The sequence below is a fragment of the Aquarana catesbeiana genome, linkage group LG04 (genome assembly GCF_042186555.1).
Source record: "Aquarana catesbeiana isolate 2022-GZ linkage group LG04, ASM4218655v1, whole genome shotgun sequence".
Classification (NCBI taxonomy): domain Eukaryota; kingdom Metazoa; phylum Chordata; class Amphibia; order Anura; family Ranidae; genus Aquarana; species Aquarana catesbeiana.
The window spans coordinates 381,315,032-381,330,954 of record NC_133327.1 but is presented as its reverse complement, the minus strand read 5'-3'; the positions used below and the strand labels follow the sequence as shown (position 1 = coordinate 381,330,954).

Sequence of the window (15,923 nt, the reverse complement as noted above, 5' to 3'; positions counted from 1 at the left end):
AGCCATGTAGGTTGATTTCTTTGGACTGAAACAAGATCTGGGAGATCTGTTGTCAATCATGGATGTGTTTTTTTTTTTTTTTTTTTTTTTACCACAAAACAAACTGCTGAGGACCATATGGTCTTGAATTCAGCATCACTTTAAAGTACGGGTAAATGCCTATGTATGAATTGTTTACCTTATCAAACTTTTATACTATATTAAGTCACAAAAGATACCAACTGAAAACCACATACTTAACATCCCCTCTTACTCCTGATACCATGGTCTATAAGAACATCAACTCTAGGGGTGTTCTTAGCCGATTGATATGCCATTTCTGTGGTGGACTGATCATAGCCCCATTCAAGAAATCTCATTTCTGTCACCTCTAGCTCATACTCATTCACTGTCTGAGATCAGCATAGCATCTGATCAAGGTGCTGCTCTGTCTTAGCCTGTTGCCTGTCACAAGAGGAAGCTTGTGTTCCCAAAATTCTACTTTTAGATGTCATGTGCCACCTGGAAAAGTATGGTATGGAGCCACATTAGTATAGATTAAATAAATGCAGGTGATTTTCTGTCCCTCTTTAATCACAAACTAAACAAAAGATTAAAACATTTATGTGTTTTTTTTTTTTAATACTGTATTCTTCATTTTACAATTGAAGCTTGCTTACTTCTCTATTTTAAGGTACGTTTACAAATGACAAAAATCTTCAGAGCTGAAAGGATTCCATGAAGAAAACTGGAAGTACTTTAATAATGTGATTATGGGTATACATGTGGGGTTTTTTTGTATTACTGTTTGTACATTGTCTTTATAGAACTGTTAAGCTGTCTTTTTTTTATATGTACGGGTATTTTAACACAGTAAATGTGCAATAAATTTTTAATAGACTTTATCAGTTATTCTTTCCTCAAACTTGATGAAATCCCATAGCAAAGTGTTGTATATCTTTTTGTTCATCTCACAACTATTTTTGGGTTTTATTCAAATGGTAAGATGCTTGGCTGTTAAGAGATTTTTGTTAAGTTTTGGCATTGTTTTACATAGAGCTGTTACATACCAATGTTAAATCCCAACTGCCGGAAAATACTTACATAATGCCTCACTCCAGCATGCTCCCTCCAGCATTGAGAGAGGTTGCCTACAGCTGCTCTGTAAGCTGCCACTGGCTCCAGTCACACTCCAGCCTCCTAAACTTAGAATACAGGATTAATGTCATGTGATTAAACTGAGGCTCCGCCCACAGATCGAAGCTTTGAACGGAGGTGGAGCGCACTGGAGCTGGCCAGAGCAAGGAAATGGGTAAGTGAAACAGCCTCTTCTGCAATCCTCTAGACATAATAAGCAATTAGCCCTTGTGTAATTCTTTACATAAATTAGCAACCCAAAACAACTAACTCTTAAACAGTAGCTCCACTTTAGCAAAAAAAAAAAAAAAATAGATAGATAGAGATATCTATCTATCTATCGGGTACAATATGGTCACAGCAAGTTTTAAATCTGATCTTTAATGAAGGACATAGAAATGGATCAGAAGATATTGACAACATGACCAGAGTTCCATGGATTGAATATAATTTATACAACATTGACTTTAAAAGCCGACAATCTCCTCGCCTCTTCACATCACACCTGCTTACTATCCTTATGCCAAAAGATCTCAGGTTCAGGAGAGCAAGAGTAAGCAACATGGGTGGATTTTTAGTATTTTAATTTATGTACAAATAATAATCATATTCATATATTCATTTAATGCTGAAATATATAAATGAAAAAAAAAAATAAATAAATAAATAAATATATATATATATATATATATATATATATATATATATATATATATATATATATATATATATATATATATATATATATATATATTCTCACAAAAAGCGAGTACACCCCTCACATTTTTGTAAATATTTTATTATCTTTTCATGTGACAACAATGAAGAAATTACACTTTGCTATAATGTAAAGTAGTGAGAGTACAGATTGTATAACAGTGTAAATTTGCTGTCCCCTAAAAATAACTCAACATCCAGCCATTAATGTCTAAACCGCTGGCAACAAAAGTGAGTACACCCCCAAGTGAAAATGTCCAAATTGGGCCCAAATAGCCATTTTCCCTCCCTGGTGTCATGTGACTCGTTAGTGTTACAAGGTCTCAGGTATGTTAAATTTGGTGTTACCGCTCATACTGGTCCCTGGAAGATCAGCATGGCACCTCATGGCAAAGAACGCTCCGAGGATCTAAAAAAAAAAGAATTGTAGCTCTACATAAAGATGGCCTAGGCTATAATAAGATTGCCAAGACCCTGAAACTGAGCTGCAGCACGGTGGCTAAGACCATACAGCAGTTTAACAGGACAGGTTCCACTCAGAACAGGCCTCGCAATTGTTGTCCAAAGAGTGCACGTGCTCAGCGTCATAGCCAGAGGTTGTCTGAGAGGGGGAACTTGATGGTGGTAGTTAATGTTTCACAACAAGTTCAGGTATTAGTCCATGTAAGGATAAAATGATGCTGAATAAATGGAAGGCAGCCAGTCTATAAAAGCTAGAAGAAGCTCTGGAACAATAAAAAAGAAAGGAGGACGGCGCCCTCTAAGTGCAGCATGTATGCATCAGCTCTGTGATGTTGTCATGGAGGAGTAGAAGAGGACTCCAGTGGCAACCTGTGAAGCTTTGGTGAACTCCATGCCCAAGAGGGTTAAGGCAGTGCTGGAAAATAATGGTGACCACACAAAATATTGACACTTTGGGCCCAATTTGGTCATTTATACTTAGAAGTGTACTCACTTTTGTTGCCAGCGGTTTAGACATTAATGGCTGTGTGTTGAGTTATTTTGAGGGGACAGCAAATTTACACTGTTATACAACCTGTACACTCACTACTTTAACTTGTAGAAAAGTGTAATTTCTTTGGTGTTGTCACATGAATAGATGTAATAAAATATTTACAAAAATGTGAGGGGTGTACTCACTTTTGTGAGATACTGTGTGTGTATGTATGAGAGGTAATAAAAAAATAATATATAATATAATTAATATTAATCTCACTGACATTTGCAATGCATATGGCTACCTGGAGGGATTCTGTATACAGTGTCCCCCAAAAATGAAATTTTCCTTGGAAAGCCAATCACACTAATGTTCAATTTCGATTTTTGGGCATCTTCTGGGAGTAAAAAGTGAGATTTTTTTTTGTTGCAAAGAGAAATTGTATATAAAGAGAGATTCAGACCCTGCCGCTTTCCTCAGAACCCTGCAAGTGCAGCAGCTAATTGATAATTTTAAAGTCACTCCCATTCAAATTCACATGGACACTGACAAGCAAACAACTATTTCTTCAGAATAACAAAAGGTATGATGGGTGCAACCTCAGTAAAACCACGGGAGCCATACCTGAGCCCCACACTGTGGGCATTGCCTGTAATTTTGCTTGGTGTGCTGAATCCAGCTTATGTGCTTACCATGACACAATGTGTGAACTTAGCCACAGGTTCGTATACAGGTCCAGGGCCATGGTCCATCCCTATGAAACCCAGGCCCTGAAAAACCCCTCTGGGGGTATACCCTCTGTGATGGGTAAATCCTGAACCCCAAATGGAGACCAATAACAGGTAAGACAGGATCTTAATGGACGGATACTGTAGCCTTATACTTATTATCTGTAACCCGTATAGCAGCCTTTCTCAATCTTTTAACCCTAGAGGAACCCCAAAAATAATTTTCAGATCTTGAGGAACCCTTACTAAAACCAATTTATCAGGGGTCAATACGAACAATGCCCCTTATACTGGTGGCCAATAGGAAGAACGTCCCCCCCCCTAAAGTGGTGCTCAGAATGCCACCCTTAAAGACCGCTAAAAAGATATTTGGTGTCATGCTGCTGGCTTTGCTAAGTGATGCTGAACCTCGAACTCTGTAGGTACCATCAAAAAGGTGGTTCGTCAGCCACAGCTCAAAGAACCCCTAGCAACCTCTGGAGGAACCCCAGGATTCCACAGAACCCTGGTTGAGAATGGCTGCTGTGTAGTATTAATTTTTACAATGAAACCATCAGGAAACCAGGAATGTGATTGAAAATTGTTCACTTATAGAGTGTTTAGAATTTTCAAACTTGGAGGTAATTCCACCATTTATATGGAGATGCTGGTGGATGAAGATAGCACTGTGGAATTGCGCCACTGCAGAGTCAGTATATGCTAAATAGGGAGGAGTTTAGGAGCCTTCCGTTGTGAAAGACCTTTTCTCCTGTGTCATCTTTTATGAAATGGTCAAGTGCCACACCAAACAGATGTCCTCCTTCAGTGGGCATACGTGTGAGGCGTCATTAATAGGCAGCTGAACAGGCTTTCAGACAAAAGATTATACTCCTATAGACAGAAGTGAAAGAGACGCTGAAGATTTGTGTCATGACATTTCCCAGGGCATCAACACAAAAAAAGTAAGTTGTCCATAACTGTCTGTAGGTACTCCACCGAAGTGCCGTCCTTAATGAAAGGGTCCTATTAATCGTTCACTACTCTAGTCCAACGAGCTGCAGTCTGACAGCCAGAGATTGCTGTAACAGCCGGTAGAATCTTTAAGTGAAGGAACATCTTAAGGTACAGAAAGATGTTTAAGACAGACAGCAGGGTCTACTACCTGAATAGTCCACTTTTTTGTGACCTTTTCTTCCACTAGATAACGTTCAGCAATAATTTTCAGAGTGGTAAAAATATTTTCACAGCTAACCCAATTGTCATAAATTGCCCATTATATTTGTTCATGAATTGTGTATGTCTTTTTTAGACTTAGCAGTTCTCTTAGTACCCAAGGGGGCATGGCAAAACAGAAGAGAATCAAGTGTGACAATGCCAAGATCTTTGCACACAGAAGTGATTATATCTACATTCTTAAGCTTATTGTGTGAAGCCATAACATCAGATGTATAAGAGCCTGGGGCAGAGAAATCTGCTGCCTCCCTCCAGGTCCTCTTCATTCCCCTTAATGTCTGCATCTTCTGGAACAGGCATTGGGTTTCTGACTCCTGTAGAGCTGGAGGGGGTGGCAAAAAAGTCTGCCATTTTGAGCCCTAGACTGTGATGGCTGTATAAACCACATGCCAACCGGGCCATAGCCGAAAGACGGCTACAGCGCGGTCGGCTTATGCTAGGTGGATGTCCAATGACGGAGCATCACTTGTAAACAAACCGGCATCATGTCATGACGCTGGTTCCTCCCTCCCCTCTCTGTACCGGTCGTTACAGTGTGAGAGGAGAGAGGGAGAGATCGTTTGCAGCGCTGCGGGCACTACAGATCCAGCCCACAGCGCTGCTCAGTGCCCATACTCTGCCAGTACTCTAAAAAAAAAAAAAAAAAAGTCTCTCAAGAGGGCAAAAAGACCTAAAACGCGGTCTGAAACAGCAAACCAAAATTTATTGTACAAAATTAATAATTGGACACCACACAACTAGGTACTACAAAAAATAGACAAGATGGGCTATGGTAGGTGACTATCACAGACCCTATAAAAATGAATGACAACGTTGTCGTTAAAAACAGGGAAGCCACGGCTATGCATAACACATATAAACACCATTCACCACTCATAAACACTGATGGAATGTATTGATTATTCTGCTGCTTGTGAGGTTCTGTGAATCACTCTTCAGAGGCGTGGTATAGCGGGAAAGTGGGTATGTGTGGTTGGAGAAAATAATGGGAGTCCATGTAAGGAACTAATTCAGTCCGGTAGTTAGTACAAGAATAGACCAGGACCAGTAGGTAATAGCCCAAAAAGACAACAGATGTAACCGGCAGCACTAACCTATTGAGGTTCACAGGTTATGCATATAGGCAAAGAAGCAGCGGTATTAGTAGCAGAAGCAAGCAGGGGGAGTATGAGCAGCATGGAGAAGCATATTATCATGCATTGAGGCGATACATCTCTCACCACTCAGTCGGCATCGGCAGACCGCTGTACTCTACCCCGGAGGATGGCTTGGAGAGTCAGTCCGTGTAAAGCCACCTTCCTGCCCTTAGATCGCTGTCCTCACTGCATGGTATTTCGCCATTTGTCACAAAGCATGTGTGTATAGAGAATGCCGGTCAGCAGCTGTTTGGTCCCAGCTGATCCTCCATCCTTATGCCGCGTACACACGAGCGGACTTTACGGCAGACTTTGCCCGGCGGACGGGATTTCGACGGACAATTAGATCGTGTGTGGGCTCCAGTCGAAGTCCGTCAAAAAGTGCGCCGGGCAAAGTCTGCCGTAAAGTCCGCTCGTGTGTACGCAGCATAAGTGTGCACGTGGTTCCGGGATGACGTGCTGACGACTGACTCTCCAAGCCATCCTCAGGGGTAGAGTACAGCAGTCTGCGTATGCCGGATGCCGACTGAGTGGTGAGAGATGTATCGCCTCAATGCATGATAATATGCTTCTCCATGCTGCTCATACTCCCCCTGCTTGCTTTTGCTACTAATACCGCTGCTTCTTTGCCTATATGCATAACCTGTGAACCTCAATAGGTTAGTGCTGCCGGTTACATCGGTTGTCTTTTTGGGCTATTACCTACTGGTCCTGGTCTATTCTTGTACTAACTACCGGACTGAATTAGTTCCTTACATAGACTCCCATTATTTACTCCAACCACACATACCCATTTTCCCGCTATACCACGCCTCTGAAGAGTGATTCACAGAACCTCACAAGCAGCAGAATAATCAATACATACCATCAGTGTTTGAGTGGTGAATGGTGTTTGTATGTGGTATGCATAGCCGTGGCTTCCCTGTTTTTAACTACAACGTTGTCACTCATTTTTATAGGGTCTGTGATAGTCACCTACCATAGCCCGTCTTGTGTATTTTTTTTGTAGTACCTAGTTGTGTGGTGTCCAATTATTAATTTTGTACAATAAATTTTGGTTTGCTTTTTCAGACAGCGTTTCAGGTCTTTTTGCCCTCTTGAGAGACCTTTATTCTCTTTGTTTCTTTTTTGTATGCTTTAGGGCAGGGATCTGCAATTAGCGGACCTCCAGCTGTTGCAAAACTACAAGTCCCATCATGCTCTGCCTCTGAGTGTCATGCTTGTTGCCTGTCAGTCTTGCTATGCCTCATGGGACTTGTAGTTCTGCAACAGCTGGAGGTCCGCTAATTGCATATCCCTGCTTTAGGGCAACCTAAATGGTATCCCATATTCCCTATGTGGTTGACTGTCTGAACAATATTTAATTTATTCTTATTTTATAATTTGGTGGTTGATCCAGGCTAACCCTAACTTTTTTGTCTGCCAGTACTCTGCCATACTATGCAATACATCTTAACAGAAACAAAGAATTTGGTGATTAAATACCACCAAAAGAAAGCCCTATTTGTGTGAAAAAAAGGACAAACATTTCAAATGGGTACAATGTTGCATGACTGAGTAATTGTCATTCAAAGTGTGAGAGCACCGAAAGCTGAAAATTGGTCTGGTTAGGAAGGGGGTTTAAGTGCCCAGTGGTCAAGTGGTTAAAGCCATTAACTGTCCGAGAAAGTCTGCCATAGTCCCAAAAATGCCTGCCCTGGTCAAGTAGGCCACTTCTTGCATGCCTGAGATATAATTAAAATTGGAGGCAGAGACCTGTGTTGAAATAGGGTCCTGTTCTGATGCAAGGGAGGCATCTGTACTCTGTGCTGTTTCAGTCTTTTTCAGGCCTTCAACAGAGTGAATGTCTGCCTGAGCTTCTGTCCCCTTAAAGTGGATGTAAACCCGATTCATGAAATTTGAGCTGAGCACATATATCTGTAGTGTGTTTTTTTTTTTTTTTTTAACCCCTACACTGCCAGGTTCATATGCCGTACGAATGTACAGAAGTGCCTGCAAGTGGCCAAGTTAGTAAAGCGTACGGACCTCCTTTCTCCCCCTCCTATAAGCTTATGGTCACTTCAATGACCATAAGTTTATATCAGAATTGTGCAGCAGACTCTGCTGAATAATTCTATAACTCTGATCAGCGGATTACAACCCGCTGATCAGCGTTATTAACCCCTAATGTGACCGCCACCTCCGCCGCTAAATGTCACATGAAACTACTCCCCCCCACTCTCCTTTCCTATCCCCTTCAACCCCCCCACCCGATCTGACCCCCCAAATTTGATCCCCCACAGCCACCATCATAAGCCGGCATCCCTCTTCTGCCACTCCCACTAGCTTCAGGTGCTGCTGGGGGCTTGGTGGGGATCCAGATGTGTCCCCCCCCCAAAAAAACAAAACATAGTAAGACACCCACACTCACCCCTCCTCCCTCCCTGCACTTACCACTCCACGGATACCTCAGCTGCTCCTCCCGGCCAACCCCATCCATCATGATTGGCCTGGAGGAGAAGCCGGAAGACGATAGCAAATATTAATTTGCTATTGTCACAAGTGGGTGGGTTCGGGGGTTCAATGCTCTGTGCCCCAAGCCCAACCCTTGTCAAGCCAATTAGAGCCTCAGTATCTAATCACGTGGCTTGAAAAGAAATAAAAACTCATACAGACATAAGAGTCCGGTGCCCTGCAGGGGGGGGGGGGCTGCGCCCCTAATGGACCGGCCACTCCTGGTAAGACTCCTTTCACATGGAGCGGACTCTGTCAAGTAGATCCGCCTGCTCAGCGTGGGATCTGTCTGCTGATCCCCGCTGAGCAGGTGGATGACAGGTCCATGTCCACTCCGCTGATGCAGAGCAGACACGGACGCAGCCCGCTGTTTTCTATGGGGCGGTCGGATGGAAATGGACCGCCTGTCCATTTCCATTGGACACCATCTGATCTGATCTGCTAGATGGATGGGGAATGGAATCCCCATCCGTCTGTTTTTAGTGGACAGGATCAGATGCAGGCGGGTGTAAATGGACACATGTCCATTTACATCAGTCTCTCCATACAGAACAATGGGGGGTCCAATTGGGCCCTCCTGAAAAACAGACAGGCAGACCCAATCGGTGTGCTTGTGTGAAAGGGGCTTTGTTCACACGGGGCATACACAGCATACTTTTACAGGGATGCACAGGTGTTCCGTGCATCTCTGTGCAGGCAGTCCCATTGATGTCAATTAGGATGTAGCAACTGCACCAACAGAGTTGTTGCTCTCAATTTTACACCCATGTAGGTCCGCATGCATGTTCCTGAGCTCACACTGTCTGCGTTCGGGGTCATGTACCCACACCTACATGGATGTCAGATTGGGAACAGCAGTTATACCTGTGCAGCCGTTACATCCCAATTGACATAAATGGGACTGCCTGTACAGGAATGCATTCCTGTGTGGGGAAACATGGCCCCCCATGGGCGTGCACTTTTGTGTGCCACATGTGAACGATGCTTTAGTACTAATTAAGCAGGAATTTTGTAAGTTACATTGTGTTTATGTGCAATATTAATGATTTTAGTGTATTTTTAGTGAAAATAGCGATATGATGAACATTTGTGCAATAATTGCATGGCCCAAAAAATTAGTAGCACTTTTTTTAATTCTACAGATCATGTGCTTGTATAAAATGTATAGTTTGAAGTATCTTTTCAAATTCTGAAAGATGTAAGTGAAAACTGAAAACCTCCAGATTTTTAGAGAAATTTGTGGGTACGTTCGATTTTCACCATTTTGCAAAAAGGCGCACTTTTAACCGCTTGCCGACCGCCTCACGCAGATATACTGCGGCAGAGGGGCTCATACAGGCAAAACCACATACCTGTACGTTGCCCTTTAAGAGGCGGCCAGCGGGCGCGTGCGCCCGCGGCAAGCTCCGTGGGTTGGGTCGCGGGTCCCGCGGACTCGATCGCCGCAGGGATACCCGCATTTGCCTCACGGGGAGATGCTAATGTAAACAGCATCTCCCCATTCTGCCTAGTGACAGTGTCACTGGATCTCTGCTCCCTGACATTGGAGCAGAGATCAGTCACATGTCACACACAGCCATGCCCCTCACAGTTAGAAACACGCCCCTAGGACACACTTAACCCCTACACTGCCACCTAGTGGTTAACCCCTTCACTGCCAGTGTCATTTACACAGGAATCAGTGCATTTGTATAGCACTGATTGCTGTATAAATGACAGTGGTCCCAAAAATGTCCGATGTGTCCGCCATAATGTCACAGTTACAATGAAAACCGCTGATCGCCGCCATTAAAAAAAAAAAAAAAAATCAATAAAAATGCCATAAAACTATCCCCTATTTTGTAAATGCTATAACTTTTGCGCAAACCGATCAATAATCGCTTATTGCGATTTTTTTTTTTTTTTTTTTTTTTACCAAAAATATGTAGAAGAATACGTATCGGCCTAAACTGAGGGAAAAAATTGTTTTTTTTATATATTTTTGGGGGATATTTATTATAGCAAAAAGTAAAAAATAATGCATTTTTTTCAAAATTGTCACTCTTTTTTTGTTTATGGCGCAAAAAATAAAAAGCGCAGGGGTGATCAAATACCACCAAAAGAAAGCTCTATTTGTGGGGAAAAAAAGGACGTCAATTTTGTTTGGGAGCCACGTCGCACGACCGCGCAATTGTCATTTAAAGTGATGCAGTGCCGAATCGCAAAAAGTGCTCTGGTCAGGAAGGGGGTAAATTCTTCCGGGGCTGAAGTGGTTAAAATGTACAAATATTTATTAACTCAGTACAGGTTAAGCTTTTATATTTAGTAGGGATTTAGCAGGAATTTTGTAAAATTAGCTGTATTTTTATCTGCTAATAATGGTTTTAGTGTATTTTTTGCGAATATATTTGTGTGATAAACATTTGCGCAAATACCAATGGGTCTAAAAAAAAATCAATAGCACCTTCTTTTTTTTCTAGAGGTCATATACTTTCAGAAAATATATGGTTTTGGGGGGTTTTCACAAATTCTGAAAGCTGTAAGGGAAAAATGAAAACCTTCAGATTTTGAGAGAAATTTGGATATTTACCTTTTTGCATACGTTTTGATTTTCACCATTTTTCAAAAAGGCGCAATGTAAAAATTAAAACTTTTTGTTATTTATTAACGCCATACAGGTTAAGCTTTTATATTTAGTAGGGATTTAGCAGGAATTTTGTAAAATTAGCTGTGTTTTTATCTGCTAATAATAGGATTTTTATAACAGCTTACCTGTAAAATCCTTTTCTTTGAAGTACATCACATTACACAGAGCCATAGTAATTACTATGTGGGTTTTAGGCCACCTTCAGGTGATGGACACTGACACACCCTAAACAGGAAGTTGCCTCCCTATATAACCCCTCCCACTACTGGGAGTACCTCAGTTTTTGTAGCAAAGCAATACACGTGTATATCAGAAAGAGGGGAGGGACCTCTGTATTCCGTGATGTACTTCAAAGAAAAGGATTTTACAGGTAAGCAGTTATAAAAATCCTATTTTCTTAATCGTACATCATGGGACACAGAGCCACAGTAATTACTATGTGGGATGTCCCAGAGCAATGCCAACTGAGGGGAGGGAGACACAACAAAAGTAGGACAACATGAGACCAGAGGATTTATACTGCAGCACACTGCACCCAAAGGCGACCTTCAGGCAACACAAACAAACCATCTGTTTTTCAAATCTGAGCAGTCGCCTTTAAGTAGACCTTGACTGTTCTCACGACATCAAGAGAATGCAGTGATTTTTCTTCCATAGAACAGTTCTGGGGAAAAAATGAAGGTAGAACAATATCCTGGTTTAGAAAAACACCTGGCACTACCTTCGTTAGAAAGTTAGGATGAGGACGCAATACTACCTTATCCTTGTGAATAATAATATGGCTCTTTACAAGAAAGAGCAGCCAACTCTGATACCCTTCTTGCAGAAGATATGGTTACCAGAAAAACTAGTTTCCTTGTCAAAAGGACAAAGGGAATATGTTGCATCGGCTCAAAAAGGCTGTTTTTGTAATGCCAACAGGACTAAATTCAAGTCCCAAGGGTTCAGGGGTGACCTAACCTGGGGATTAAGCCGCATTATCCCCTGAAAAAAACTACGAAACAAAGAATGAAAAGCAAGTGGTCGTTGAAACAATACCGATAAGGCCGAGACCTGGCCTTTGAAAGTACTCAAGGCCAGCTTAATTTCTAACCCCCATCTACAGAAAGTCAAGGATTCTACCTATGACATACTTCCTGGGGTGCCAACCCCTGGATTCATCCCAGGAGACATATGCCTTCCAGACTCTATAATATGTGATTCTGGAGGCCGGCTTCCTTGCATTAACCAAGGTAGATACCACTGAACTTGACAGCCCACGCTTTTTCAGAATGTGGGTCTCAATAGCCAAACCATTAAATGTAGCATTTGTAAGGTAGGATGGAATACCGGACCTCACAAGAGAAGGTCTGGACGTGGTGGTAGGGTCCATGGGACACCTACCGCCATCCTTATGATCTCTGCCTACCAAGATCTCTTGGGCCACAAGAATCACCGACTTCCCTTCCTGCTTGATCCTGCGAAGAAGTCATGGATGCAGGCAGAATAGGGAGGGAATGTATAAATCAGTGAAAACTGATTCCACGGGAACACCAAGGCATCTGTTCCGCATGCTAACGGATCCTTTGTTCTTGACACAAAGTTGTCGATTTCTTTGTTGAACCTGGATGCAAACAGATCTACGTCTGGGATCCCCTATCTTTGACATATTGACAGGAAGATATCAGGGTGAAGGAACCATTCTCCCGGGAACAACTGCTGGTGACTCAAGTAGCCCGCCTGCCAATTTTCTATTCCTAGAATGAAGACTGCCGATAGGCAAAGTACATTGTTTTCTGCCCAAGATAGGATATGATTTACCTCTCTCTGGGCTGCACAACTTCTTGTGCCCCCTTGGTGATTAATATAGGCCATTGCTGTGGCAGTGTCAGATTGGATCCTGACAGGACAATTCTGTAAACTGAACATCCAGGCCCTCAGTTCCCTACTGCGCATGCGCGACTCGCGCTACGCGTTCCCACTGGTCCCTGCTGTCTCCTGGGACCCATGTGTCTCCCAGAAGACAGTGGGGGGGATAGGAAGTGGGATATCTATGCCCGGAAGTGGGAGCAAGATACCTGTATTAGACAGGTATCTGCTCCCCCCTGAAAGGTGCCAAATGTGACACCGGAGTTGGGGAGGACTCTGAAAGGCGGAAGTTCCATTTTTGTGTGGAACTCCACTTTAAGGCCGAAAAAAACAAAAGCACTGGATCCCGGGGTCTAGCTCTCTAGAAAGAGAAGCGTAATGGGCTAAACCTCGTTTCTTCCGGGCACGAGGCCCGGGTACCATTCAATTCGGCCTAAAAAGACACTTTGAATGGATCAGGTTGCATAGCTAGACCCAGCAAGGATTACTCCAGTGGAGCTCAGCACAGCACATCTTTACTCATGACCAACACCTTAGACACTGGCGAAAAAACGGAGGTACTCCCAGTAGTGGGAGGGGTTATATAGCGAGGCAACTTCCTGTTTAGGGTGTGCCAGTGTCCATCACCTTAATAGTAATTACTATGGCTCCCGTGATGTACGATTAAGAAAATGGGTTTAGTGTATTTTTTGCAAATATATTGATTTGATAAACATTTACGCAAATACTGCGGGGTCTAAAAAAATCAGCAGCACCTTCTTTTTATTCTACAGATCATGTGCTTTCAGAGACTATATGGTTTGGGGGGTCTTGCACAAATTCTGAAAGCTATAAACGAAAAATAAAAAACAAAGGAAAAATTGCAAAAATGGTCTGGCCACCTTAGTGTACACAATGGAGCGCAGAGCAAGACCATGCATGATGTCAGAGTATTAGGGACAGATGTATAGTACTATATACCAGATGCCTTTGTCTCCAAAGGTATGCTCCACATCCCTATTTTCAGGGGCCTCTACCTCCTCAAGCCAAAATGTTACCCTTCTTTTTGGTGAAAGATTTGGAACCCAAAGTCCACAAAGTCACACCCAAAGCCTTCTTCACAATATAAGGGGTTCCTGACTCCCTCTGGAGGAGAAGTTCAAAGGATTATATTCAAACCTTTTCATTGTATCTGTTCGATCCTGGACCTAAAATCCCTAAACAAGTACATTCACATTCCAAAGTTTCCAATAAAAGTAACAAAGTCAGTTATTGCATCTCTTAGCCATTCAAGATGCTTATTTTCATATTCCCATTCACACACCTCATCAGCGCTTTGCAGTATGAAACAGACACTTCCAATTTGTCACACTTCCATTTGGCCAATCCTTTGCACCCAGTGTATTCACCAAGGTAATTGCATCCCTTCTTGCCATTTTAAAAACTCAAGTAACAGGGTACCTAGGCAACCTTGTTATGAAAGACTTGTCCTCTTTTCAACCAACTGCAAATGTGTGAGACTTATTAGATACTTAACCTGATTCAACTTTCAAAAGTCTGCACTACAACCTTCTCTTCATCTAAAATACTTAGGCCTCATTCTAAGCACAGCCCAAGCAAAAGTCTTCCTTCTTGAAAACAAATTCATCTCTACAAAGTTGCATGCTCAAATCTTAAGATCAAAAGGGAGTTCTGGGCCTCATGGTGACACACTCCTCTTCCCAACCTCCCTAAGTTCCTCTGCAGCCAAGCAAAGAACTCCCTGGTTTGGCGGATTTCCCATCCAGCCTTGGCAATGGGAAAGCCCCTTTTTTCCATCCCCATGGAGAGTGATAAATGATGCAAGCCTTACAGGCTGGGGAGGAGTGTTCCAATCTCTCACAGTTCAAGGAACATGAACACCCAGGGAATCCAAGCTCCTCATTACATTTCTAGAGATCAGAGTGATAAAACTAGCTCTGCATCACTGGACCCCCCCCTTCTTCAGGGACACCTAATCACACTACAGCCAGGTAGCCTTAAAGGAAGCAAGTCTAATTGATCCCATGGGCAGAGAAACACTGTCTAGAGCACTCTGCTGTTCACATCCCAGGAATGGACAATTGGAAGGTGGATTATCTCAGTTGTTCCCACCTGGACCAAGGATAATGGGCCCCTCATACTGAAATTTTCAGTTTCCTATGTCAGAAATAGGGGATTATGCATGTGGACATCCAGGCCTCCAGGTTCAACATCAAGTTACTGCTGTTTGTAGCCAGGACAAAGGCTCTTGTAGCACTGGCACTGGATGCACTGGTAATTTCCCAGTTAATTTATACCTTTTCTCCAGTATGAATTCTGCCCCAGCTGTTCTGCAAATTAGAGTAAGAGAAGAAACCGATGATTCTCTCTGCACCAAATTGGTCCAGAAGAACCTGGTACACAGACATACTCAAACTTTTAAAAAAATATCCCTGGTCTCTTCCAAACAGGCAAAACCTTCTGTCTCATGACCCTCTGTTCCATCCCTCTTCTCTGATTCTTCAAAACCTGGCTTTAACAGCATGGCTGTTGAAACCCAGGTCTTAAAGAATGAGATATCTCTAATGCCGCGTACACACGAGCAGACTTTTTGACCGGACTGGTCCGACGGAATATCCGACGGACTTTCGGTGGACTTCCAACGGACTTTCCCAACGAACGGACTTGCCTACACACAATCACACCGAAGTCCTAAGGATTTGTGCGTGATGACGTACGACCGGACTAAAATGAGGAAGTTGATAGCCAGTAGCCAATAGCTGCTAGCGTCGGTTTTCATCCGTCGGACTAGCATACAGACGAGCTGACTTTTCTATAGGAACTGGGTCCGGCGGAGTTCCGACATAAAGATTTGAAACATGTTCCAAATCTAAAGTCCGTCAGATTTTCGACCGAACAAGTCCGCTGCAGGTCCGATGAAGCCCACACACGGTCGAATTGTCCGCCGGACTCGATCCGTCGGACCAGTCCGGTCGAAAAGTACGCTCGTGTGTATGCAGCATAACTCTGTCATTCCCACATTTCTCAAAGCTAGAAAACTTTCAGACAAATCTAGTATCAAACCTGGCTTTGAACCCATCAAGGAACTCTCTTTGAATGACTTATCCTAC

General features: G+C 42.8%; 1 protein-coding gene and 1 long non-coding RNA gene across 3 annotated transcripts in view; one reads left to right on the top strand and one right to left on the bottom strand.

Annotated features, from left to right (window-relative positions):
- Positions 1–1,419, top strand: part of ZUP1 (zinc finger containing ubiquitin peptidase 1) — a 96,719-nt gene extending 95,300 nt beyond the window's left edge. The window contains exon 10 of one of the 2 annotated variants that reach the window (XM_073627129.1): positions 1,236–1,419. In XM_073627129.1, coding sequence (XP_073483230.1) covers positions 1,236–1,295 — 60 coding nt within the window. In that variant the 3' untranslated portion in view covers positions 1,296–1,419. Of the gene's footprint in view, positions 1–673; positions 885–1,235 lie in introns of those variants that run through there. The other variant, XM_073627130.1, reaches the window with a different exon arrangement.
- LOC141140217 (uncharacterized) overlaps positions 1–15,923 on the bottom strand; it is a 123,682-nt gene that overhangs the window by 59,050 nt on the left and 48,709 nt on the right. The gene's annotated exons all lie outside the window — the stretch shown is intronic.